The 12,824-nt window shown below is 33.5% G+C and overlaps 1 protein-coding gene across 1 annotated transcript; it reads left to right on the top strand.

Annotated features, from left to right (window-relative positions):
- Positions 1-2,177: 2,177 nt before the first annotated feature.
- Positions 2,178-3,131, top strand: LOC142617041 (uncharacterized). The gene has a single exon (XM_075789742.1). The coding sequence runs from the start codon at positions 2,178-2,180 to the stop codon at positions 3,129-3,131; it is 954 nt and encodes a 317-aa protein (XP_075645857.1).
- The last annotated feature ends 9,693 nt before the right edge of the window (positions 3,132-12,824 follow it).

Raw genomic sequence — 12,824 nt, 5'->3', positions numbered from 1 at the left:
GGGTGAAGTAGTATTTTTTTTTTTTTTTTTTTTGAGGGGGAGGTGAAGTAGTATTTAGTCTCTATCATTTGTACCATATTTTAATTTGGTATCTTAACATTTAGCTTATTGGTTCAAATTTGAATTTACTACTAAAATTACTTTTATTCCTACCAATAACAGCCCCATAATTTGCCACTTAGAATTTGTTATGAAAATATTATAAAAATATTGTGAACATAGCATTTCTTATAACAAAAAAAAAAGAAAAAAAAATCAATTCAAATATATTTAGGATGAACTATGAAAAAAAAAAAAAACTAGTATTTAGTCTCTATCATTTATATGGGCAAACAACTTAAATAAAAAATTAGTTTATTATTACATTAATGGAAACAAATTTTTATTTGGATTGTTTGTCCTGTCAACGATTTCGCTCCAAAAATAAAGGCAAAGATCCAATTGATACAATTGGATGATTGTTGACCAAATTGAAATATGATGTAAGGAATAGAGATTAGAGACCATATACGTAGTTTATCTTAAATATATTTGAATTATTTTATTTTATTTTTTGTTATGAGAAATGTTATGTTCACAATATTTTCATAATATTTTTACAATAAATTCTAAGTGGCAGTTTGTTGTGAGTTGTTCTTGTTAGAGAAAAAAAGTAATTCAGTGGTAATTTCAAATTAGAATTAATAAAAACTAATCACTTATAATTTATTATGAAAATATTGTGAAAAAATTATGGATGTTTCACTTCTCTTTGGTCATCAATGAACGTCATTTTGTATAGGTATTCCTGACACCATTCTTTCTCCTTTGTGCATAAAGATGTAATGAATAAATTCGGCTTTGAAATTGTTATACTATTGGGTACTTGGGCCAATAATTTTTCTCCTTTGAGGTCCATCCTTATTTCATAATATTCATAGTATTTTCATTTTTTCACATCTTTGGTGAATGTTCATGGGCTAGTCCCTTGAGTATTTTTCCTTTCTTCAATGAAAGTGAATTATTTTATTTCATCTTTTCGTTTTATTAAAAAAAAAAATCACTAATGGTGGGGCCCCGGTGGGTGGAAAGATATGATGCTGATGCATGCCAAGTTTTTTTTTTCTTTCTTTCTTTTTTTTTTTTAGGGAAAAAATTTTCTTTCACAAAAGAGAAATATTTACATCAAAGAACAAAACTTCTGGAGGAGGGTCTTCAATCCAAATTATATTATTAGAGATAGATTTAGGAGCTTATAGATGTTGTTAGCGGCGGCACCAAGTGTAGTTCACATCACATGACCACATTGACTTGAATTATTTTTTAATACACCTTAAAAAAATTGAATTTTAAATTAATATGCACTTGAAGAACACCAATTGTGAGCTTATCAAACTGGTTCAGTATACCATTCAAGGGTTTCACTCTGCACTTGAAGAACACAAATTCCCTCAAGCAACAAGATAACAAAATTCCATGCTTATAGAAAAGGGAAGAGTGCTCTTAAGAACGGTGTTAACAGAACTCCCCATAAGGAACAAAAAATACTCTCCCAATAATGCTCATATTATATATAGGAATTTCAAACCCAAGGAGGCCGCAACAATGACTAAGAACAAGGAAACCTACGATGCTAACATTGAAGTGTACATATTGATCACCAAATGAGTACGAGTTACATGTCTTGATCCCTGCACAAAAACCACAAAGTCAGAGGGAAAATTTTGAGAAAAAAACAAATTGACACAGCAACAAAGTTGCTAAAACAGATCAATTAACGTGCTAGGCAAAGGCAAAGGAATATTAGATTTCACACCAAGCGTGGTCGTTTTGGTCTCATAATTAAATTCCTCTCTCTTCAAGTTATGTGCAAACCTATTCAATAATAGTATTGGCTGATACATGTGGTTTATTGGATATTACAAGTATTAAGGCTCACCACGGCCTACTATACGTGTACAAAAAAAACTTCAAAATGGACAGGTTTTTAAGCATTCTTATATCATCCGAGTTACCGGTTTTTTTTTTTTTTTTTTTAAATTTCTGAACCAAGAAAAAACGAAGAATAATAAACAATAAAGCAAAAAGATGTGATACTATAAAATGATAGACTGACTTTACAACTAACATGCATACATAAATTCTAGTAGTAAAGAATACTAGGGGCCTATAACTAAGCTTTTGCTTTTGATGGAAAAATGGAAGCTGATATTGATTCTGATGAGGAGGTGGAGGAGTTAAGGGAAGGATTTGCAGCGGTGAAACTCTCCAAAGATGTGAAACATCGCATTAGAGCAGTTTGGGAAACATCTCTCATTGTCAAAGTGTATGGGAGGTCCGTGGGGTTTAACTATATCCAAACCAAACTCAATGCTCTCTGGAAGCCTAGGGGTACGTTGGATGTTATTGATCTAGGGAAGGAGTTCTTCCTTACTCGCTTTAGCTGTAAAGAAGACCATGATAAGGTGCTCAGGAATGGACCGTGGTTCATAGGGGAGCATTTCCTATCAATAAGACCATGGGAGCCAAATTTCAAACCCTCCACGACGAATGTCTCCTCCATCACGGTATGGATTAGATTAAATGAGTTTCCCATTGAATATTATGAAGTGGAAGTTTTAAAACAGATAGGGAATACCATTGGCAAGATCCTTAGGATCGATACTTATATCGCGGCTAAAGCAAGGGGCTGGTTTGCTAGGCTCTGTGTTCAGGTAGATATTGACAAACCTTTGGTGACTAATATTCTTATTGGGGGTCTCCAACAACCTGTCAATTACGAAGGAGTCCATAGGCTTTGTTTTTCATGTGGCCGGATTGGCCATCGGAGGGACGCTTGCCCCTACGTTATTCGGAGTTCGCCCAAGGAGGATATGGACGCTGAGGTGAGGGAAGATGTCCAGGTCAGCAGCTCACACATTGGGTGTGATATGGTGGATCCCTTGCAAGGGGATGCAACTCATTCAACTAAGCAAAAGGACAGTTATGGTCCGTGGTTGGTGGTCACAAGGAAAAGACAAGGAAACAAAGGCGCTAGATATAAGATAGAAGGTAGTGGAATGGGATGTCTCAGAGCAAGTGGTGGGAATGCTTACCCACAGGTGGGGCCGAGAAGCAACCACATAAGAACAGACAGAAGGAAGTCTGATTAGGCCCAACCAAGAAACTGGGTTCAATCCCATGAGGCCTTACCTGTTGCAGACCATGGAGAGCAACGAATGGGCTTCGCGATTGGGCCTGATTTCACAGAAGCAGTGGGCTCCTTTAACGTGGGAATTGCCATTACTCAAGCCCAGAGTGTGTCGGTCAAAAGCAAAAAAGATCTTGCACGAAGCAATGTCTTTATTGCTTTAGATAAGGGTACTGAAGGTCCTAGAAACTCCCCAAAGCTCACATCTTCTATCTCCACCGCTAAGCTCACCAATGGGATCAGCGTTCCAAGCGAGCCAAAATTCTTGTTCACGGCCTCAACTAGTAACAAGTTGGGCTACGATCCTGACAAGGCCGTCTTCAAGCAAAGTGTTCCAAGTGGAGATTTTAGCGGAGAGGAGGCTATTGGAAATGGAGCTGTCAAATACAGATGTCAGAAGCAACAAACAGAGAGTCCAGGTCTAATCACCAGGGTGGCGTTGGGAATACATGTGGTCCAGCGATCTCCAATGCTGAGGAGAGGTCAAGTGATAGAGGGATTGAGGCAGATGGAATGCAGCTTGAAGGAGGAGGCGCTGTGCCAACCTTCTACTGAAGTTTGTTTTATCCCTGTTTGTTTGTTTTTTTTTTTTTTTTTTTTTTTGTATAATGAAGATAATAATCTGGAGTAGTAGGGGCACTCTGAAGCCCAATTTTTAGAAGCATGTGAGGGAGCTGGTGCATGTACACAATCCAACTATTTTTGTGGTTATGGAAACTCGTTTGGGAGGGGAGAGAGCTAAGAGTATTACAGATCGGTTGCCGTTTGATGGAGCGATTCATGTGGATTCGATTATCTATGCTGGGGGTTTATGGCTTATGTGGAATGCTGATATGGTGGAAGTCAACCATCTGGCAAAGACTGAGCAAGAAATTAATTTTGAGACAATTTCGGGTTATCATATAAAAGAATTTCAATGTTTAATACGTAAAATGAGGTGAACATATTTCCTTTTCTTTTGTAAAAAATTGAGAACATCACATGTTCTAATTCTCTGTTTTGTAAAAATTTAGAAATCATGGTTTTGATGAAAAAAATCCTCCATTCTATGGGAAATTTTTAGCTACTCACGGACTACAATTGACGTGGTACTCCAAAATCCAAATCAATAAAAACACCACTTCGGTCCATTTTGGTCCAGTTCGGTCCAAGTACGCCCATTTGTTCCACTTCTGACCAATTCAGTCTCTTCGGTCCACTTGGGGTCCAATTCGGTCCTTCCAGTCCACTTCTGTTCATTTGGTCCATTTCGATCTAAATATGTCCGCTTCAGTCGCTTTGGTCTTTTTCAGTCCACTTTGGTCCATTCCATCCACTTCTGTCCATTTGGTCCATTTTGATCTAAATTGGTCGACTTCGGCCCCTTTCGTCCGTTCGGTCTACTTTGGTCCGTTTGGTGCACTTGTCCATTTGGTTCATCTCTAACTCGATCCACTTCGGTCCCTTTGGTCCGTTTCGGTCTACTTTAGTCCACTTGGTTTATTTAAGAATGTTTTTCATTCACATTTGAAGATAATCCATCCATGCGGTTGAGACCGAAGCTATTTGCATTTGGTAGGGAATACTTTTTTATTTTTTTATATATAAAAAAGATTGAATTGGCAGGGAATACTTTAATTTAATGCAACTTCATGTTAACTTTTACTCTAGGATATTAATCAGACCTCTCTTCCTTCCTCCTTCATTCTCCCAATCAAAACTTGAATGTGTATCATACTTTAATTGAATGATGTCATAAAGTGTTGCATTGAAATTTAAGCATGGAAAAGAAGAAAATTGTGAATAAGAAGAAGCCTAGTGTGAGTAAGAATGGGATGGAATTTGCTATTAGCGGTATTTCATTATAAATGCCCACGAGAGCTACACAATTTCTAGACTGAGTAAAAACATTGAGAAACACTTCTTTTTCTAATTCTTTGCGTAGTCTAGTTTTACAACTCATGTTCTAATCAAGAAATTAAGTATAGCCCCTTTCAGCATAGATGATGAGATCCTAGAGAGATGCCTTTTGGGAGGTTATCTTACTTTTGAGGGAGATGCACAATGTGATTGACCCATGCATGAAAAATATTATGTAATGAGAAATTGAGATTGTATTATAGTGCATTCCTCTCACAAAATGTGAGTCTTATAGGTGGGATTATCAAAATATGAGAGGGGTGCGAGACTATCTTGTAAGATAATTTCTTCATATTTTATTCTCTCAATAAAATTGAATTATAATTATTTAATAACGTTTAGAAAAAAAAAAAAATTCTCCTGGTGATGGAGGGAAAGGTACGATGGTGCGAAGTCTTCAACTACCATGATCTAGGCTATCTCTCAAACATTGAAATGTTTATAATATTAGTGATATAGAATAGTATTTATTGTGAAACTGGATACAAGTAAAACCGGTTATTTTTCTTTCTTCTTAAAGCTAAAGAAAGGAAATCTGACTTTTGCTACCTGATACAAACAGACTTGTAAACATGGTTTAAAAATCGGACCGGCCGGTTATATCTGAGAATCCAAAACAAGCGTGGTCGAACCGGTTTTGCTATGGTGGTCTGTCCTCTCTCTCACGTTACAGTTTCCGTCAATACTGGCCGGAATGTATTTCTCACTCTCTTAAAGAAAAACCGGTACAAGTTCACCTAAAATACTACTAATATAAAGGAAATGCACGCACAAACCTGTACAGGTACGCCTAAAAAACCAAGCGAATGGAGGCCGAAAATTGTCCAAGAGAAAAAAAAAAAACTCATGAATATTGCTTAGAAAATGCTGTAGTATCAGGCGGAAACTTCCTTATTTGTCATGAGGAAGACAAAGCAGAGAGAGAGAGAGAGAGAGAGGGGGGAAAACGAAATGATGAAAAGAAAGATAGGAAAAAACAAAAAAGAGAACTGGAGAAGTCAAAAAGTAAAGATAAGGATGTGGAGGTACAAAAATTGAAGAGAAAGCAACTGAAGGTGTTGGAACTTGGATCATGGAGCTGGAGGCATTTTATGATTTATCTGATTTGTAGCCCACGTTTCTCCACGTAGCACCTCCTTATCATTTTAATTTATTCTCTCAATTTATTTGTATTTTGAATATATTTAAAGTGTTATACTTAATTATTAATTTATTTAAATTTGGGTTGTAAATGGTGGTGGTGGTCTCTGGCAGCTGTGGTGGGTGGTGGCTGGCTATGTTGAGAGTAGAGACAAGGGAGAAAAAATAATTATTTAAATGAACTAAGAAATAAAGATTTTGTAGGTTCCAATTAGCTCAACTGGTAAAATCTCTGATGGTTGAATAAAATATTTGGAGTTCAATCTACAGCCAGTCTGAAATTGTTGAAAGTTTATTATATTAAAGATGATTGTTTTGTAATGTTATTATGTTAAATTATTTTTTAAAAATGTTATATACTTATTTACTTGTACTTTTTTTAAAGGAAACATATTTATTACTATTGGTTTGCCAATTTTAGTACATTAAAAAATTATTAATTATTTATATAATTTAATTAAATAATAACTAAATTATTTATAACGTCATCGGTTCAACCATTAATCAGACCCCAATCCGACCATAAAACCGGTAATTAGTTTTTTTTTCGGTTCTTTCACCGTACTGGTTTTTAAAACCATGTTTGTAATTATAAACTAAAGCCTGCAAATGACATTTAGGGGTCTATACCACGAATAGATAACAAAACAGTATGGTTATAGAAAAGGGAAGATTGCTCGTAAAAACAAGAATTTCAAACACAAGGAGGCTGCAACAACAATGACTAAGAACAAGGAAACCTACGATCGATGCTAACATTGAAGTGAGAAAAAACCAAACGTGGCTAAAATGTAAATAGATCAATTAATGTGCTAGACAAAGGCAAAGTAATATTAGATCTCACACCAAACGTGGTCGTTTTTGTCTCATAATTAAATTCCTCCCTCATCAAGTTATGTTCGAACCTATTCAATGGTAGTGTTGGCCGATACATGTGTACAAAAAACTACAATTTGAACAGGTTTTTAAACATTCTTATATCATCCAAGTTACCGGCTTTTTTTTTTTTGAACCAAGAAAAACGAAGAAAAATAAACAATAAAACAAATTGATATATTTCTTGTTCATCATTTTTGAAAAAAAAAATGTGATACTATAAAATGATGGACTGACTTTAATTGGGCATCCTCTTTCAATTCACGTAGCCAATTGGGTTTCCCCCGTGAATAAAATCATGGGTTATTCTAGTTTATTTCAGTAAATTCCAGCCCAAATTGGAGTTTGGGCCTGTGGTAAGTTATCGGGCTATATCTTTTTTTGTTTTTTTCTCCCGCTTATATGTAACCCAAAAAATACAAAATCCAAAGCAGTTGAAATTTTAATTACAAGAAAATTTTGGCACCAAATATGGATTGATAGTGGCAAGTAAAAGAGTAATATTAGTAGTAGACCTAGATGAGAACAAGTAAAATTTTTTCAACTAAACTGTTATGAAAAATGTTGTGAATTTTTTTGTGTATTGTTTTTTTTTTTTTTGAGAAGTGTCACATCAAATTTTAGGTGTTAAGTTGTTACTAGTTCTAAATTTTGATTTCAACCCACTACAAAAATTATTTTTTTGCTATGATTAATAATAGCTTGTGACAACATGCTACTTAAAATTTGTTGTAAAAATATTATGAAAAATGTTATGGATAAAATATTTCTTTCTCTCTCTTTTTTTCTTGTTTTTCGTGTGATAAAAAATATTATTTTATTTATTGGCTAATATTTGATTTTAATTAATACTATTACAATAATAAAAATAATCATATTAGTTAAACATTTGGGGGCCTTTTATATACTTGGGTCTCTAGACGATCACCTTAATTACTTATATAGTTATAAATTTCTCTTTCTAACTCCAAGTACTAACTCCATACTGTGAACATCAGCAACAAAAGAAAAGCTCCAAATGCAGATAATGTTTACTCTAGGCTTGGCAAAAATTATGATAAAGTGGATAATGAAATTGTTTTGTTTTTTTGAGAAAAAATGAATGATGAAATTTTTGTGCAACTAAGACAAAAAACTTTTCTCCCGAGGCCCTACACTATAGTGTACTCTGCATTGAATGAAAGTGAAGTTGGACCACTTATTAGGTGGCAAATGCGCTAGCAAGAGGTCACGGTGCAAAGACAAAATAATGTGTATAGCCAAAGTCTTTTGTTTTGTCTCCATGTATATATACTTTTTTGTTAAATAATTTATTAAATAATTATGAGATTTATTTAAATAATTTTATGAAATATATTTTTTAATAAAATTTTTATATACGGTCTTATAAGTGGTCACAAAATGAGTTGGAATTCCATATTTGGAGGAAAATTTTATGGGTTAAAAATGTACAAAACTTTGGCCTAACTCGTAAACATGTTTCTTATATTTCTAAGCCTTTTCCCACGAAAAAAAATAAAAATAAAAATAAGAAAGAAGTCTTGCTAATCCAAAAGACAAGTCCTTTGCGTCTGGTTTGGGTTAATTTGACAAAATAATTTGATAAAAGTCAAGATGGTGGGTGGAACCATGGAAAGACACCATTGATGCCGAGTCTTCAACTGTTGTCGTGTAGGTCTTCTTAAAGGAAATGTTAAGTTGTTATAAATGACTGAGTCATGCAGGCAATTGGGTTCCTATCAATGTTGTCAATACGATTCCAATGGAATTCAAGAACGAGTAATGCCACAGGTACAAACTATTTTACAATATTTTGACCCATTATTAACATCACTTTTTCATTAACCAATAATTATTCACCATATCAGCAGTTTCTAAATTTTTTTGTAAAAAAGTTTGTATCTCTAGCATTATTCTTCAAAAACCCCCCTTTCTCCTTTGAATAAAATTATAGGCCATTCTAATTTATTTGGGCCCATTCCAGTCCAAATTGGAGTTTGAGCCTGTAGTAAGTTATCAGGCTGTATCTTAAATTTTTTTTCTCCCACTTTTAAGTAACCCACAAAATACAAATTCCAAAGCAATTAAAATTTTAAGTACAAGAATTTGGCACCAAATATGGATTGATAGTGGTAAGTAAAAGAGTAATGTTAGCAGTGGACCTAGATGAAAACAAGTAAAACTTTGCCAACTAAACTATTATGAAAAATATTGTAAATTTTTTGTGTATTGCCTTTTTTTTTTTAGAAGTGCTACATCAATCCTTGGTATTAAGTGATTACTGGTTCTAAATTATAATTTGAATCCAACACTGGAATTATTTTTTTGCTATCAATAATAGCTTGTAACAATATGCTACTTTAAAATTTGTTGTAAAAGTGTTGTAAAAAATGTTATGGATGTAGTATTTCTTTCTCTATTTTTTTTTTCTTGTTTTTCGTTTGATATAAAAATATTATTCTATTTATTTGCTAATATTTGGGTTTAATTAATACTATTACAATAAAAGAAATAATCTTATTGGTTAACATGTAGGGCCTTTTGTTTACTTGGGCCCTAGGCGACTGCCTAAATTGCTTATAGTATAGAGCTAGCATTGCTAAAGTTGCTCCCCCTAACTCCAAATTCTGGTTCAATGTTTGCATCATCTCGTCCTTAAACCACACTGTGGATTGTGGACATTAGCAACAACAAAAAGCTCCAAATGCAGGTAATGTTTACACTAGGCTTGGCAAAAATTATGATAAAGTAGATGATGAAATTTTTGTGCAACTAAGACAAAAAAAAATTCCCAAGGCCCTACTATAGTGTATTCTATGGGTTAAAATGTACAAAACTTTGGCCTAACCCTTAAACACGAACCCTTATATCTCTTAGCCTTTCCCCACAAAAAAAAAAGTCTTAGCTGCGGACAACCAGATGTCATTCTTTGCGTGTGGATTGGGTTAATTTGACAAATTAATTTGATAAAAGTCAAGATGGTGGGTGGAACCGTGGAAAGAGACCATTGACGCAAAGTCTTCAACTTATACACACTGTAAGTTTATCACTATCCTCGATCACAATACTAGTGATATAGACTAGTATTCATTAAGAAAAAGTTTTCAAGAAGGGATTATACAAGTTAAGAAATTGCGCTAAATGGTGTATTTCTTACGCTGCTATCTAATATCTAACATATTATGGTTTTTACCTTTATTTTTAGGATTTCTCTTTTCTTTGGAAAATATTAAAAATATTACGCATTTTGCTACATAAACCTCTATAGATTAATGTGGTAATAAGTACGATTGGTGGATTTTAGAATTTTAATAAATGAGTATTTGAAATTTTTTATTTTTGGTGATTTGCAACACAATAGTTTGTAAAGACAATATTGTAAAGTCTAGGGTTGGACTAAGACAATTTTATGCCTAAGGCAACAATTTCATATTTGAGACTTTTTATTTTATTTTATTCAAATATCATTTAGATGTTTGCTTCGTTGGTGGACTGAAATCATATCTTTGCTTCTTCCTCTTCTTCGCTTCATCTTCTTCGCTTCTTCTGTTTTGTTTCTCTTTCTGTTCTGTTTTTTCTTTTTCTTTTTCTTTTTTTGGAAGAGCTCTGTTTCTCTTTTTTTGATAACACCAACTTAAAAGGCTTTTTTTTTTTTTGTCTTTTTTGTTTGTTGTGCCTCTCTGACCAGTGACCAAACACGTGACAGCCACATCTATCCTTTTTTTTCTTTTTCTTTTTTTCCTTTTTTTTTAAGAGAAACTACATTTATTTTAATATCTGTTATGTATATCAAATTCGTGAGCCATTAAATCACTTTTTTTATAATTTACTTATGAGAAGCTTTATCTATTTTAATACTTTTGTCAATAATAAGTATCAAAAACTTTTGTGTACTTGTTACTATTTATTTATTTTTCTATTATTATTATTATTATTATTATATGAGTTTTCTATTATTATTATTATATATAAAAAATGCTTAGTAATATATAAAATATATAAATAAAAATATTTTTAATAATTTTTTAATTGCCTCACCCTGCCACACCCGCACCCTATTTTTTTTTAAATTGCCGAGTCCCGCACCCACACCCGTACCCGCACCCGAATTAGGAAACGCACCCGTGCTTCATAGTTTATTATCATCAATTTTTGCTTGTGCTTACTAAATCGTGTTGTGTTCGGACATATTTGTACACATACTTGGAAGCTTTTGTTCATGATAGCTATTTCTATTTGGTTTGCTTAAATTGATCTCTAGCTGGCCCTCAATTGCTTTTATACATTCCGTTGCAAAATGTTTTACCTAGCATTCTTCAAGGGGATAAGTCGGACTCTCTTCTGTACGATTATGTTGACAATGGCAAGAAGATATGTTGGAATGATGATTTTCCTTCCAAGGTGAGGGAGCATATAAGATTTGTTGCACGACATGTTTCAGATTTTGCATATTATGTCTTTGTTAATTGCTATGTGAGAGTACTTAAACTTCTCTTGGGTTAAGATATCCATAATGGCTTAATTGTGCTGTCTTACAAGAAATATAATTTTCATTTATACCTATAAAAATAATATATAATTTTCATTTATGGTGTAAATGTAGTTGGTATGCTTTATAAGAACATGTTATTTCAATGAAGATTCCAGTTTATCTCTCTTTCTGGGTTTGTCTATGTGAATTGTGAAATGAGTTTCCTTGTTAGAAGTGCTAAGCTTTTATTATCCTTAGGTTCTTGAGGTTGCTAAGCGCCTTCATTTGAAGGAACACACTGTCCTAGATGGATCTGGAAATGTTTTCAAATTAGTTGCCCTAGTGGAATGCAAGGGTATTGTTGGTAGTGATGACAGGTGATTACTCTCTTGGATTGGTCTATTAGTCATACAAACCTAACTATCTTCTTCTTTGTGCTTGGATTTTTTTATATATAACTAAATTTTGTTAAAAATTCTTAGTCAAATATGCTTAAATTTGCTTAACTCCAGTACCCAGCACTTTAAGCACCCATTTTCCTCTAACATTATTTTAGCTAGCTAGATTGATGATCTAAATATTGACATTTTATTAGCTATATAGTAGTAAATCTCTGTTTCTATGCTCCTAGTTTCTATGTGCACTTGTTTATGTTTTTTTTTTTTTTTCTCCTTTCTACTTTTTCTAGGCATTATCTTCTAGATTTAATGAGAGTAACTCCTCGTGATGCAAACTATACTGGACCTGGATCCAGATTCTGTATCTTGAGATCAGAACGAATTACTACCTTTTGCCAAGTAAGTAATGACATTCTAATCTTAACTGCACTTCGGAACTTGTTTTATATGTATTTTTTTTAATATAAACGTTTGCTTTATGGGAGAAGGCCCAAGATGCAGAAAGATCAAAATTTAAGTCTGAAGGAGATGTTCATGTGACCACTAATTTTCAACAGTTGCAGGTGTTAACGAACAGGTGAGAAGAGTGGCAAATGCAACTGCAGCTTTTGATTGCTGTATAGTGGTGTTTTTGTTAGGAGTGTATTCCATCCTTGAAAGTTTATCCTGTGATTAAATATTTATTTATATTTTATCAGTTTTGTCCCTTTTTTTCCCTACCTTGTATTCTTGGACTACCTGCTGCTAACTCACTTTATGTGCCAATTATATAAGTTGCGGTGTGATTCACAATGGAATTAGCAGTGATTTGAACTTTTTCTTTGTGTGTAATGCGTGCCATATGAGGAAAATGCATCTAGCAAGTTGGAAT

The sequence above is a fragment of the Castanea sativa genome, chromosome 11 (assembly GCF_040712315.1).
Source record: "Castanea sativa cultivar Marrone di Chiusa Pesio chromosome 11, ASM4071231v1".
NCBI lineage: Eukaryota > Viridiplantae > Streptophyta > Magnoliopsida > Fagales > Fagaceae > Castanea > Castanea sativa.
Note: the sequence above shows the minus strand (reverse complement) of the source record. Positions and strands in the feature narration are given on the sequence as shown.